This window comes from Lactuca saligna, chromosome 3 (assembly GCF_052625555.1).
Source record: "Lactuca saligna cultivar CGN05327 chromosome 3, ASM5262555v1, whole genome shotgun sequence".
NCBI classification, from domain to species: Eukaryota; Viridiplantae; Streptophyta; class Magnoliopsida; order Asterales; family Asteraceae; genus Lactuca; species Lactuca saligna.
Window position 1 is genome coordinate 70919888 of NC_136419.1, and position 12356 is coordinate 70932243.

At 29.5% G+C, this 12356-nt stretch overlaps 1 protein-coding gene and 1 long non-coding RNA gene across 3 annotated transcripts; both read right to left on the minus strand.

The window, feature by feature from the left end:
• Positions 1-506: 506 nt before the first annotated feature.
• Positions 507-2213, minus strand: LOC145033775 (uncharacterized). 2 transcript variants are annotated; one of them, XR_013677696.1, is made up of 5 exons: positions 2126-2213; positions 1844-1987; positions 1689-1735; positions 1310-1375; positions 507-1185 (listed from the first exon to the last, which is right to left on the minus strand). It is a non-coding gene; the product is annotated as an uncharacterized LOC145033775 (long non-coding RNA). The 2 variants fall into 2 exon arrangements; XR_013677697.1 differs by having other exon boundaries at positions 507-1209.
• Positions 2214-2853: 640 nt separating this feature from the next.
• On the minus strand, positions 2854-9107 carry LOC145036842 (calcium-dependent protein kinase 28-like). Its single transcript, XM_078985337.1, has 12 exons — positions 8236-9107; positions 7983-8113; positions 7838-7879; positions 7615-7726; positions 7275-7353; positions 7004-7173; positions 5337-5463; positions 5126-5241; positions 4790-4897; positions 4546-4608; positions 3439-3612; positions 2854-3349 (listed from the first exon to the last, which is right to left on the minus strand). The coding sequence occupies exons 1-12, from the start codon at positions 8647-8649 to the stop codon at positions 3233-3235; spliced, it is 1653 nt and encodes a 550-aa protein (XP_078841463.1). The 5' UTR covers positions 8650-9107; the 3' UTR covers positions 2854-3232.
• Positions 9108-12356: the final 3249 nt, after the last annotated feature.

The following is a 12356-nucleotide window of genomic DNA, read 5'->3' on the forward strand; positions in this document are numbered from 1 at the left end:
TTTATGATATATGTTATGTAGTGTGTATGTTGGGGTAAGCTCGATGGCGGACGTGGTCTGATGTTGGAGTGAGCCTGATGCCGGATAGGAGTTCGATGTCAGGTTCATCCTGATGCAGCTGGGAGTAGTCCCAAAGTTATGTTATATGTTATATGTTATGTGTATGGTATGTGGTAGTTTGGGGGAGCTCACTAAGTTTGGTGCTTACAGTTTTCAGTTTTGGTTTCAGGTACTTCGGTTAGTAAAGAGAAGGCTCGGGATGATCGCATGGCACACACCACAGTCTTCAATCTGTGATACTTTGTGATACTTTACTCTGATATTTGTGATGATACTTTGATATTTTGACATTCAATGTGATGTTTTGGAGATATATGTTTTATAATGGTTTTGTAATGATGATATTTATGGTTTATTTAATAAATTAAAAACAAAATTTTTGGACCGTATTTTTAGGATGTTTCATGTATAAACCAAAAGCCATGAAACCTAACTTATCATTACAATTACAACATAATCCCAAATTTTATTAAATAACACCGTGACAATTACGTGACCAAAAAGACTTAAAAACTTAATAACATGTACCACCCCTCTATCATGAATCAAAAAAAAAAAAAAAAAAAAAAAAGAATTGCAAGATGTGTAGAATTACATCCAAGACGACCTTGGAGTGGAGCTGCAATCATCTTGAAATAAAGTTTGACATTTGATTTCACCTCTATGCCAATGCTCCTTATATGTTGTAAGGCATTGTGACTTCACCTCTAGCAATAAAAATAAGACTTGCAGGTAAATGCTATAACCATTGGTCACATAATGTTAAAGGCATGAACAATGGGGAACATCCTCCAAAATTTATTTGTTTCACATTTTTTATCTTTATATGATAAAAAGGAATAGACAAAGAGAAATAAGGTTTGTCTTTTTCTAGAGTGATTTGTGGACCCTAGATAACAAATCTACCACCTAGGCGAAGACAAAACCATGAATAACACAAACCATAATATAGTTTATAAAATCTGGCACCATAATTAAATTGCAAAGTAGAAAACACGTAGTTTTTAAATTGCTAATATAAGGACAAACAAGTTACAATTGGTATGAGCTCCAATTATGCTAATGTTTATAACCAAAGCATCATCAGAGTACATGGTGAAGCAAAAGTTGAAAATCATCAAAAACCTGCATATAAACAACCAAAAAAGCCTTCAAAGTTGAAAAACAGTTAGAAATATCAAAAAGGTTAAAGTCGAGACACAATGATATTTTGTAAGAACACATTCTTTAATGCAAATTATAAGACTACCTATGGGTTCTCCTCCTCTGTTTACAAAAGTGTTAACAATAGGACATCTTTGTCAGTTTGTAATAACTGCAATTATACAAATATTTTTTTATTAAAACCATGATTCAAAAAAAAAAAAAAAAAACTTTTTCTAATAAGAACTATTAACTATCAGGCATCTACATCATAAGTGGAGATGAGCATGTTCTTGAAAGCTGCACTATCACAAATAAACCATAAGCACATTAAACAGGATGTCATTTTAGATTAGCAAACTACATGGGAAAACATGCAAGCCACTGCTCGATCCATGAAATCGGAAATCCAAGAGGTTTGGTTATGTTTTTGCAAACATACACACAAATAAAGAGATATAGAAAGGGAAATTAATGTGCTTTACCTCTTTTGAGCCGAGCTTGATTGTGGAACATCAGATTCATGTAAAGCCTTGAAAATAGACAAAACACACTTATTATAAACCCTAGACTGAAGAAGAGGTTTGTGAAGAATGTCTATACCATGAAAACACAAGAGGTTTGTGAAGAATGTATATACCATGAAAACACAATCAAGGTCATTAACTTCATGTTTGCATCTTTGATTATTGAATAATTATTGAAGCCGAACACTTTAGTCAACCCACTTCAATGAAGCTATCAATGCATATAAAGCCACAAAATATTCATCAAAAAGATGAACCTGTAAACCAAAAAGAAAAATTAACAACAAAATCCAGACCTTTAAATTGAAATATATATATATATATATATATATATATATATATATATATATATATATATATATATATATACACAAAAAATATGGTTTTGAGGATACCCCTAGTGGATGATGGCAACGAAGGTGTTGGTAGGTTGCGACCACCAAGTCGAGCCTATATAAACCATAGATTTCAGGAAGTCCCAATCATACATGCAATTGAAGTCATAAAGAAAATAAGAAAGATATAAAGTCAAAGAAATGAAAAACCAAAAGCAGAAAGATAGAGAGTGACTGGTGTATATTTGTGCGTATAGACAATAACGTTTAATGATAACTTGTGTGAAAAAGAGTTTAATGGTAAAATATGTATATCGTCAATGGTAATATCGATGTGGTTGGTAACCTATTATTTCCGATAACACCAATGGTATTTTTTTAAACAAAAAAGTATATACTTCAATGGTCATACGTACACAAAAACTATAGTGTGTTGGTAATACGTGTATAAAGATATCTTCTATATTTTTTCAGAATTCTTTTACTTTGTGTACAAAAAGATTTAATAGTAAAATATATACCATTAGTAATAAAATCCATGCCTTTCCCACGTGGCTTGTCATATGGCACGTAACCCAAGAAGGTTGATAATATTTTTTTGAACAAAATATAAAATTTAATGATCATGTGTATAAAGTCTATATTTTGTTGATAATACGAAACCAAAGAAAAGTTTTGTTATTTTTTATACAATTGTAATACTTTTGTTATTCCCAAAAGTCATTTTCCCTATTGTTCTTGTAAAAAAAAATTACATACCCTTTTCTATTAACAAGAAGAAACAAAGGTTAGCAATAACAACCCATAATATGATTAAAGAGAGACACATGTAAATCCACCAACTCAAGTGTTTTTCATTGCATTACATATAGACCTATTTACATATCATCATTCTCATCAATTCATCAAACCAATCTAACAAAACCCATGTAACCACACTCTAGCAAACAATTTTCACCAACACCACCAATAATATTTCTATCATAAACCTATGATGCTACTCAATCAATCCTTCCTCCTCACTCACCAAAACTAATTAATTCAATTCCGTGGAGCCCACCATACCCAAAAAGGTAACACCATTATTTATAAAGGTGTCATTTTTTCTTTTTATGTTGCACGTTTTAGTAGGACCATTTTATGTACAATTTTGCTTGTGATAATTCTTCAACTAATGCTTGCTGTTCTTAGCAGCCTACGAAATTCGGGTAGGCTAATTTTGCCATCTTTGTCAATGTCAGCTTCCTCTAAAACTGGATATATCGACCCTCTTAGCCCCGTATGCTGAAAAAAAAAAAACATTAACATCAACCAATAAGTATTTTGCCCTTTGATTAATTGAGTTGAATAAAAAAATAAAAAAAAAAGTTCACCATTTTGAGTTCTTCGGGAGTTATAAATCCATCTCTATCTACATCGAATTTTTCAAAAGCAGCTTTTGATAATCGTTGCCATTTTTCATTGTTATGTTCCTCTAACTGCTGAACATGAAGAGTCGCAGCTACAAACTCCATGAAATCCACAAGTCCATCTGTGTTAGTGTCGATCTGTGTCACACCCACATAAATTGATTATACAATCATCTTAAAAACAAATGACAAAATTGAAAATACATAAAAGTCACTATATTTCGGTCATTTTATGGTTTAACCATTATATTTTAGTTTCATAAATAAAAACAACCCAAGTTTAAACAATTTTTTCTATGGCAACCTTTTAAAGTGGTTATAGTAGAAAATTAGGAAAATGACACAAATGCCCTACAAACTTTTTAGGGTTTACACGTTGAGTCCTTAAGGTTTTTGTCGGGCTTTATGGCTCCCTAAACTAGGATATGATCTGCTCTTTTAGTCACTGTCAATATGTAATAGCTGATTTAGTGACCTTTTAGACCAAAAAAACTCATATTGTGTCCATATAAAGCTAAAGAAATAAGTTTGGGGATCAATACGAATTGAATGTGAATCGTCTTTAGAAGAAAAGAAGAGTTTTTTTGGTACGAATTGATCCCTGAACTTATTTTTTTGGCTTTATAGAGGCACAGTGTGAGTTCTTTTTGTCTAAAAGGTCATTGAACTGGTTATTACTGGTTGACAGGGATTAAAAGAGTATATCATATCCTAATTTAGAGATCATAAAGTGCGATAAAAACTTTAGGGACTCAAAGGATAAACCCTAGAAAGTTCGTAGGGTATCTGTGTAATTTTCCTTAGAAAATTTTGTGAAACTTTAGTGGCAAAATTTTCACTAAAACCACTTTAACTTTGACAAACTTTTTAATTGTTACCACTTTAACCTAATGTAGCTAGGTCAAAGTGTTCAACATAGAAAAAAATTTGTAAAACTTGGGTGATTTTATAAATGAAACTGGTTAAAGTTAAACCACAAAAATAGTTAAAATATCGTGCATTTTATGTAATTTGCTTTAATAAAAGAAAATGAAAAAGAAAAGATTAAAAGATTAAAAATTGGTGACTCACCGCTTGCAAAATCTCCTGAACACGAGAATCTTTCATCTTCCACGGAACATCCTTAGCAAGAGCCTATCCACGAAAAACCAACAAGAATTTTATAAAAACATGTTCTAAATAAAATTGGTAGTCATTTTGTACTATTGGTTAAAAAATGGTGAATTTGTTAAATGTGATATTATATGGTAGCACTTTTTTAATTATCACTTTAAAATTAAAAATGAACAAATATAAAATATTTTTAAAAACACACCTGTCTCATTTCCTCTAGACTGATGGTACCGTTTTTGTCTACATCAATTGCATGAAACTGATCTTTGAGGAAAGATATTTCTTCTTCATCGAGCATACTAGCCAATGCCTAAAGTGTCACAAAAACTTATTATTTTATTATTTACCAATTCAAATTACAACCAAAAAAAAAAAAAACGACTACACTTTGGACATTTTTGTAGTTTACTAATCCCTATATTCAGTTTTGTCAACAAAAGACACCCGAGTTTTACAAATAGAAATTTTTATCCAAGTTTAATGGTTTTTATGTATTTTTCCCTATTTACCACTTAATATGCAAAAAACAAAATTTTACCCGAAGAGCAAATTGTTTTAGGCGACTGTATCTCACAAACTGTCGCATATTGCTTAAAACAGAAATGTCAAGAGGAATAACGGAAGCATTTCCATCTTCTCGAACCCATGGGTGAGCTGCATAAAATTTATGAATGGTTTTATAAATTTGAAAAAAGATTGTATAAAAGATGTTAAAAGACTATATAAAAAATTGAAATATAAAAATATACATAGTGCTTGTGCAGCGGTGAGTCTTGCGCGAGGATTTTTCATGAGTAATTTCCTTACAAAATCTTTTCCACTGTCGCTAATAGTTGGCCACGGTTTGCGACGGAAATCGGGTTTGTTTCTTAATACCTGTGGATTTTTATAAGAGATGGATTATGTAAATAAATAGTATACAAATTGCATTTATATTACATGAAAATAGACAAGAGTAGATTACAAATTTGGCCCCTGTGTTTTATCATAAATCGCAAGTTCAGACAAATTTTGTAAACGCTTTATGTAAAATGACGTCAAATTTTGGACTGAACTTGCATTTTGTGTAAAGTACGAGGAGTATGTCTAAAATTAAATGCAAACTTAAGGACGATATTGAGGCAAATTCAAGTTTTGGACTAAGTAAATCATAGGGACCAAATGTGTGATTTACTCGATAAAACAATTTTAAGTAATGGGCCAATGTGTCGGGCCTTGAGAAATGAACATTAGGTAGTAGCTACTAAGTACTAACCAGGCTTTACTGAGAATTGGGCCCAATTGGGCTTTGAAAAAAAGGACTTTTCTAGAAGCCATGGTAAAGGACAAAGGTAATGTCTTGTGTCATGGAATGGAATAATACATTTCAATGGAATAAAAAAAAAACGTTTAATAATGTTCATCCTTTTAACCACTGATTTTTTTTAAAAGGGAAATGGAATGAAGAGTCGTGATATAACCTATTTTCATTTATAAAACTTTCAATTGAAATTTTAAGGATTTAACGATTTTAATTAAATTATAAATTTGTTTTCTATAGATTACTAGACATATCCTTTTACTATAATCTTATTTGGATTATAAAAACGGAGGATTACTGTATGTCTGAGATAGAATTCGAAACATTCTTGTTAGACAAGTTGGCTAGCCGCAACTTGTGTTCTAATGAGTTTTTATTATGTTTACTTTAGGGGGTGTTTGGTTAAGCTTATTTATGGCTTATTTTCTAAGCTTATCTTTTATAAGCTCATTTTTTCTGACTTATTTTTTATGAGTTCAACTTAATTTCCTAATATAAGTCATAATAAGCTCAAAAGATGAAAAATAAGTTAGAAAAAATGGGCTTATAAAAAATAAGCTCGGAAAATAAGTCATCAATAAGCTTAACCAAACACCTCTGTAATTTCATAAATAATAAATTATATACTTATAATTAATTAACATATAACATATATAGTGGGTGTTTAGGATAACTTTTGAAAATAACTTATTAGCTCTTTAGCTTTTCAAAAAGCTAATAAGCAAAAAAAAAATGTTTGTGTATTTAAAAATCATTTTTTAAAACAGCTTTTTAGATAGGAAAAAATAAAGCTTTCAAAAAAATTAAAAATCATAGTTTTTGAACTGTTTAGCCATTTTACTCCTAAAAAACAGCTTTTCGTATACAAACACTTTCTAAAATTTGATTTTTCTAAAAGCCATAAGTTAATAAGCATTTTTTTTTAAAATCACTTTTGTGATAAAAAAAAAACTAACCCAAACACACCCATACTAGTCTTAATATTATACCTTGTATTTCATATAAATATAAAAAAAATCCTATTCTTTTCCTATAGTCTACAATGCAACAAAACACACCACAACCCTAATATACAAATAATTTACAAATCACATGAAAAAAAAAAAAAAATTATACCTCTTTAAAAATTCCATCCTCAGTTCTATCCCAAAAGGGTCGGCGCCCACATAATAAAATGTATGTGATGACACCGATGCTCCAAACATCGGATTCTGGCCCCGATCTACGCTTTAATACTTCCGGAGCAACATAGTATGCACTACCAACAATATCTGTAAACTTTCTTCCTATATTTAATCATAATCATAAATATTTTATTAAAAAAACTCTCATTAATTAATAAAAATAAATACAAATATTGTCTACAATATGATATGATAATACTCACCGGGTCTTATAAAATCCGACAAACCGAAATCCGTTGCTTTCAAGCGTGAATCCTCATTTGGGGATTTAAAAAGAAAATTCTACAAATTTTGAAAAATGTTACTCTTTGTGTGAAAGTTACAATGTTATACTTGACACGTGTATTGTAAGTTAAGTGAATGACAAATTGACAATTGGTAGATATGTAACTTTATTCTAACCTCGGATTTAAAAAGAAAATTCTACAAAAAATTGAAAAATGTTACTCTTTGTGTGAAAGTTACAATGTTATACTTGACACGTGTATTGTAAGTTAAGTGAATGACAAATTGACAAGGGTAAATATGTAATTTTATTCTAACCTCGGGTTTCATGTCGCGATGTACCAAACCATGTAAATGGCATTCGGCTGCAACTTTAAGCATTTGTCTTACAACAATTGCCGCATCTTTCTCTGTGTAACGACCTTCTTTTCTGTAATTTTTTTTTATCAGATTAATGTCATAAATAAGTAACGAAAAATATTTTTTCTTTTAAAAAAATGGAATTTCGGATTTTTTGTTTGAAGAATGGTGAAACTCTTACTTTGATAAGATCCGATCGAGCAATTCGCCACCCTTACATAACCTGAAATGTCTCAATGTTAATTACGAGATTCATAAATTCATTTAACTTTTTTTTTTTAAAAGATTTATTGTCAATAAAATCCAAGAACTAAAACAAAACTTACTCCATGACAATATATACAAAGGAATCATCTTCAAATGCATTATGGAATTGAACCACATTTTCATGACCACTTAAAGCTCTCAAGATTCTGACTTCTCGTCTAACATCTTCAACAGCAATTGGAAGAACCATCTGTGAAAAAAAAAAACACAAATTAATCTCAAGACAACTAAAAAATTGAAAACGATACATGATAAAACACCCAAAATCAAGAACAAAAGAGCTAAAACCGAATTAAATCAGCAACAAATTACCTTATTTTTATCGATTTTCTTGACAGCAACACGATCGCCATTTGACTTATCAACAGCAACATATGTATACCCAAATTGACCATGACCCAACAATTTACCAGTCGAATACCTTCGATCGAAATCTTTAAGATACCCAAAATCTGTTCTTTTCCCACAAGGAATCAAACCCTTTTGACGCTTTGGCGTCTGCTTACCTTTCGGTTTAGTTTTATTACTGTTGAAATCCTGCTTTTTATGTGAATTCCTGTTGGATTCTTTCCTTTTGGGCAAATTGACATTATTCCCACCTCCATCCTGTTTCAATACAAGATGCCGTTGTTGGTGTTGGTTTTCTCCGGCGGCGGCGGCGTCGGTAAGGGAGGGGGTGGTGCTGTCGGAGCCGCTGATCTTCGTGGTCGAAAAACAGATACCCATGATTAAAAATCAAATCTTTGACGAGGGTTTTTGTGGGAATTGAATTTTGTTCACCGGTTTATGAAATTGAGAACATAAAGGGTCATGGGTTGGTTATAAATACGAATGAGGAAGACGAAGGAATCAAGAAAATGCAGGAATTGTGGAATAATAATTAAATACGGTGGAGGAGGGGGCGGTGGTGACGGTGGTCAACGTGACTTTTTTGTGTTGAAGAAGAAGAAGGAGAAGAAGAAGAAGAATGAGGACCCCCTCCTCATTGATCTTTTTGATGTTAACAGCTTCTTCTTCTTCTTTTGGTGTCTTTTTTCGAGTGGCATGAAGAAAAGAAAACCGTTTGATGCCCTCAAAAGAGATTGGGGGCCAAAGAAACTGATCCTCATTTCTTGCGTTCATATCATACGAAGCGGTTTTTAGAAAGAAAAGAACTTCTCTTTTCCCCATGAAACAAGGAGGACGCGGATTTAGGTGGTGTTTGGTTGTCTAACTTTTTGATTATTTTTTTAGATTAAAAATTGTTGTAATAAGTTTTTTGTTTTACATTTTCTTTTTGAGAAAATTTGGTTGAGTGAAAGATACTGAAGTTGAAATACTTTATTTCTTTTGAATTTTAGGGTCGAAAAAATCGTGGTGTAGATCATATAAGGATGTTGACAAAGGTCAATGAAATACGAAAATTGTGTATAATTGTATATGAAAAGATAATGAACGTTCGATCCTGAAGTAATTCTATGTTAGTTTTTGTGGTTCTTAGAAACAGTAGACTATAGAAACGTCGAAAAATACAAGAAAATTAGGGAAACAGAAAATGGATATGTGATGCCAACCTAGATATTTTATGTTAGTTCAACTATTTTCACCATCTTGAAAAGGAAATTGAAGTGAGACGAGGAGTTATCTATAGTGTGGAATTTTTTTGAGTCTTACACAGGAGATTCGATTGACTATTTGACTTTATATAGGATAGGGTGTATTCCAAAAACTAGCTATAGAGAGTAATAGTTAGCGGGTAATGGGTAGCGTTTGATTTTTAAGTGTTTTATTTAAACAAAAAACTAAATACTTATGTCGTCAAATGAAACTTTTTCTTTTTTTACGAGCATTTTCTTAAAAGTTAGAAGCTCCCAAACGTTGAGCAACGAACAACGCCCTTAGATTATATATATATATATATATATATATATATATATATATATATATATATATATATATATATATATGTATATAAAATTCATTTTAACGAGAGTTATTGATTTTATAATCCCACCAGGATTGAACTACGTATTTTGTTGAATATGTAAGTTCGGCTGGAAAACATGATGAGGAATTACTAAAGAATGTTAACAATAAGACAATCAGTCTCGATGGGTTGGTGTAGGGATCAGTTAAACTTTACCTACGTTAATGAAGATGAATCCATTAATTTATGTTCTTCCTTTCTATGATGTCATTAACCCGCTGGTGTCATAGCTAATGTTAGCCATATGGATACTAGTGATGTGGTAACTTTCTTTCTAACTATTTTTAACTTATATTCATGTCATATTGTTTAAATTGGCATATTTTTGTTAATTACTGTATCTTCTAAAAAAGTTACAACATTTAACTTGACACTTTGTGTTTGGTTATGTTGTGAAATGTCTAAAATGCCCTTCATACATATTGAATATATAAATCTTGTAGAGTTAAGCATTAACACCTTCTTTGTGATGAGTATAAGGGCAATTAGGTCATGTTAACATAGAAACATTTTTAGGAAAAGGAAATCTTGAATGATCATGGGACAAGTACATTATCCATATTGTTATCCAGACTGACTAACGTACGTTCCTATTTATGTAACAATTAAAAAAAAAATGTGTAACTATTGTTTTTTGTTAAGTGAATGGTTTTCTAAAGCCCTATTTGTTAGACATATTTCCAAGTTCTAATAGATCTTTTTGGCTGAATGGACCAGAAAGATTGTTTGATATGCAAAAAATAGGAACTTTTCCGGTAAGATATGTCTTTTCCAGAAAGTTCTAAAACCATATTTTTCTGGCTGAATAGGCAGGAAAGACAGTTATGCTCCAAACTCTACATCTTTCTTTCTTGGATTATTAATTTATTTTAAATAATTTTTTAAAATTCTTTTTATTGGATTATTATATATTAATAAATATTATTTTTAATATATAATATTTAAGTATTAATTTATATTATTTTATTGGATTATTAATTTCTTTTAAATAATTTTTTATTTCTTTTTAATGGATTAATTTTATTGGATTATTATATATTAAAAAAATATTATTTATAAATATATAATATTTATATATTAATAAGTATTACTTTATTGGAATATTAATTTCTATTAGTTAGTTTTTCAAATTCATTTTTATTAGATTAACTCTTATTTATTATTATTTTTTTGGACAACACCACCATCATCCTAATATATTTTAAAAAATTCATTTATCCCACCACTATAGGACATAAACCGAGTCAAAAATCACATGTTAAGTTACAAAAAAAAAAAAAAAATGCTAGAAAGAATAAAAACGTAACATCAACTTGAATAAAGAAAACTAAAAACAACTTAATCAACATTCTTTGGATTTTTAAATGATTATTGTGTAATTTAAATTTTGTACAATAGTTTTTATGTGTTTATAATTATTCAATAACTTCATCCATCACACTATAAAGCAAGAGGATAATAATGTCATTTTTCATCATTCAGCACGGTCAATCAGACATATAACCAAACACCATGGTTTCTTTCCTAGTCAGAAAACTTTCCCATACATCACTTTCTTAGACAGTATTATTCCAAACAGAAACTATCAAATGGGGCCTAAGGCAACCACAACTTGATGTTACACTTACAAGGATGGACGTTGTGATTATACCTACTGGTGTTCATCATCAATAATCCGGTCAACTTTACAGTTACAATTGTTGCAAAAAATTTCAAGAAAATTGTATGCAAACTGCATCTGTAAGAATCATAGTTTATAATAATCAACAAAACCAACCACAAACCCATTCCCCCCATGTGAAGCATGGGCACCCTTCTAGTTCATATTAATTACGAAATAATTTTTTTTATGTTATGTTGATATATAAAATTGTTTTTTGAAAAATATTATTAGGTAAACATATATTGTAATCAATTTTTGCAATGGTTTCTATATGCCTTTTACACATTAATAAAAATAAATATAATTTTTGATTTAGTCTTATTTTTAGCTATTTTTATAATTAGTTAATTAAAATTTTATATATTTTATTGATAATTTTTTTAACTACTGTTATAGTTAACTAATTAAAAAAATTATTTTAAAGAATTTGTAATAAATATCTAATGAAAGTGTTTTATAAATATTAAGTAAAAAAATCATTTTTATAACTTAGATCATTTTTAATGGTAATTTTTTTGTATGAATTATTACTATTCTAGAAAATACTTAATAATATTGATAACTTATTTTGTTAGGACCACTAAATATTTACAACCATATATATATATATATATATATATATATATATATATATATATATATATATATATATATATATATATATATTACATGCTAGATATAATCTTTAATTTTATAACAAAATCATTTTATTCCTCTTAATAAAATTTTATTATTTATTGACTAATTAATCTAACATATTATATACAAAAAAAATAAAATTTAATATTATATATAAAAAAATAT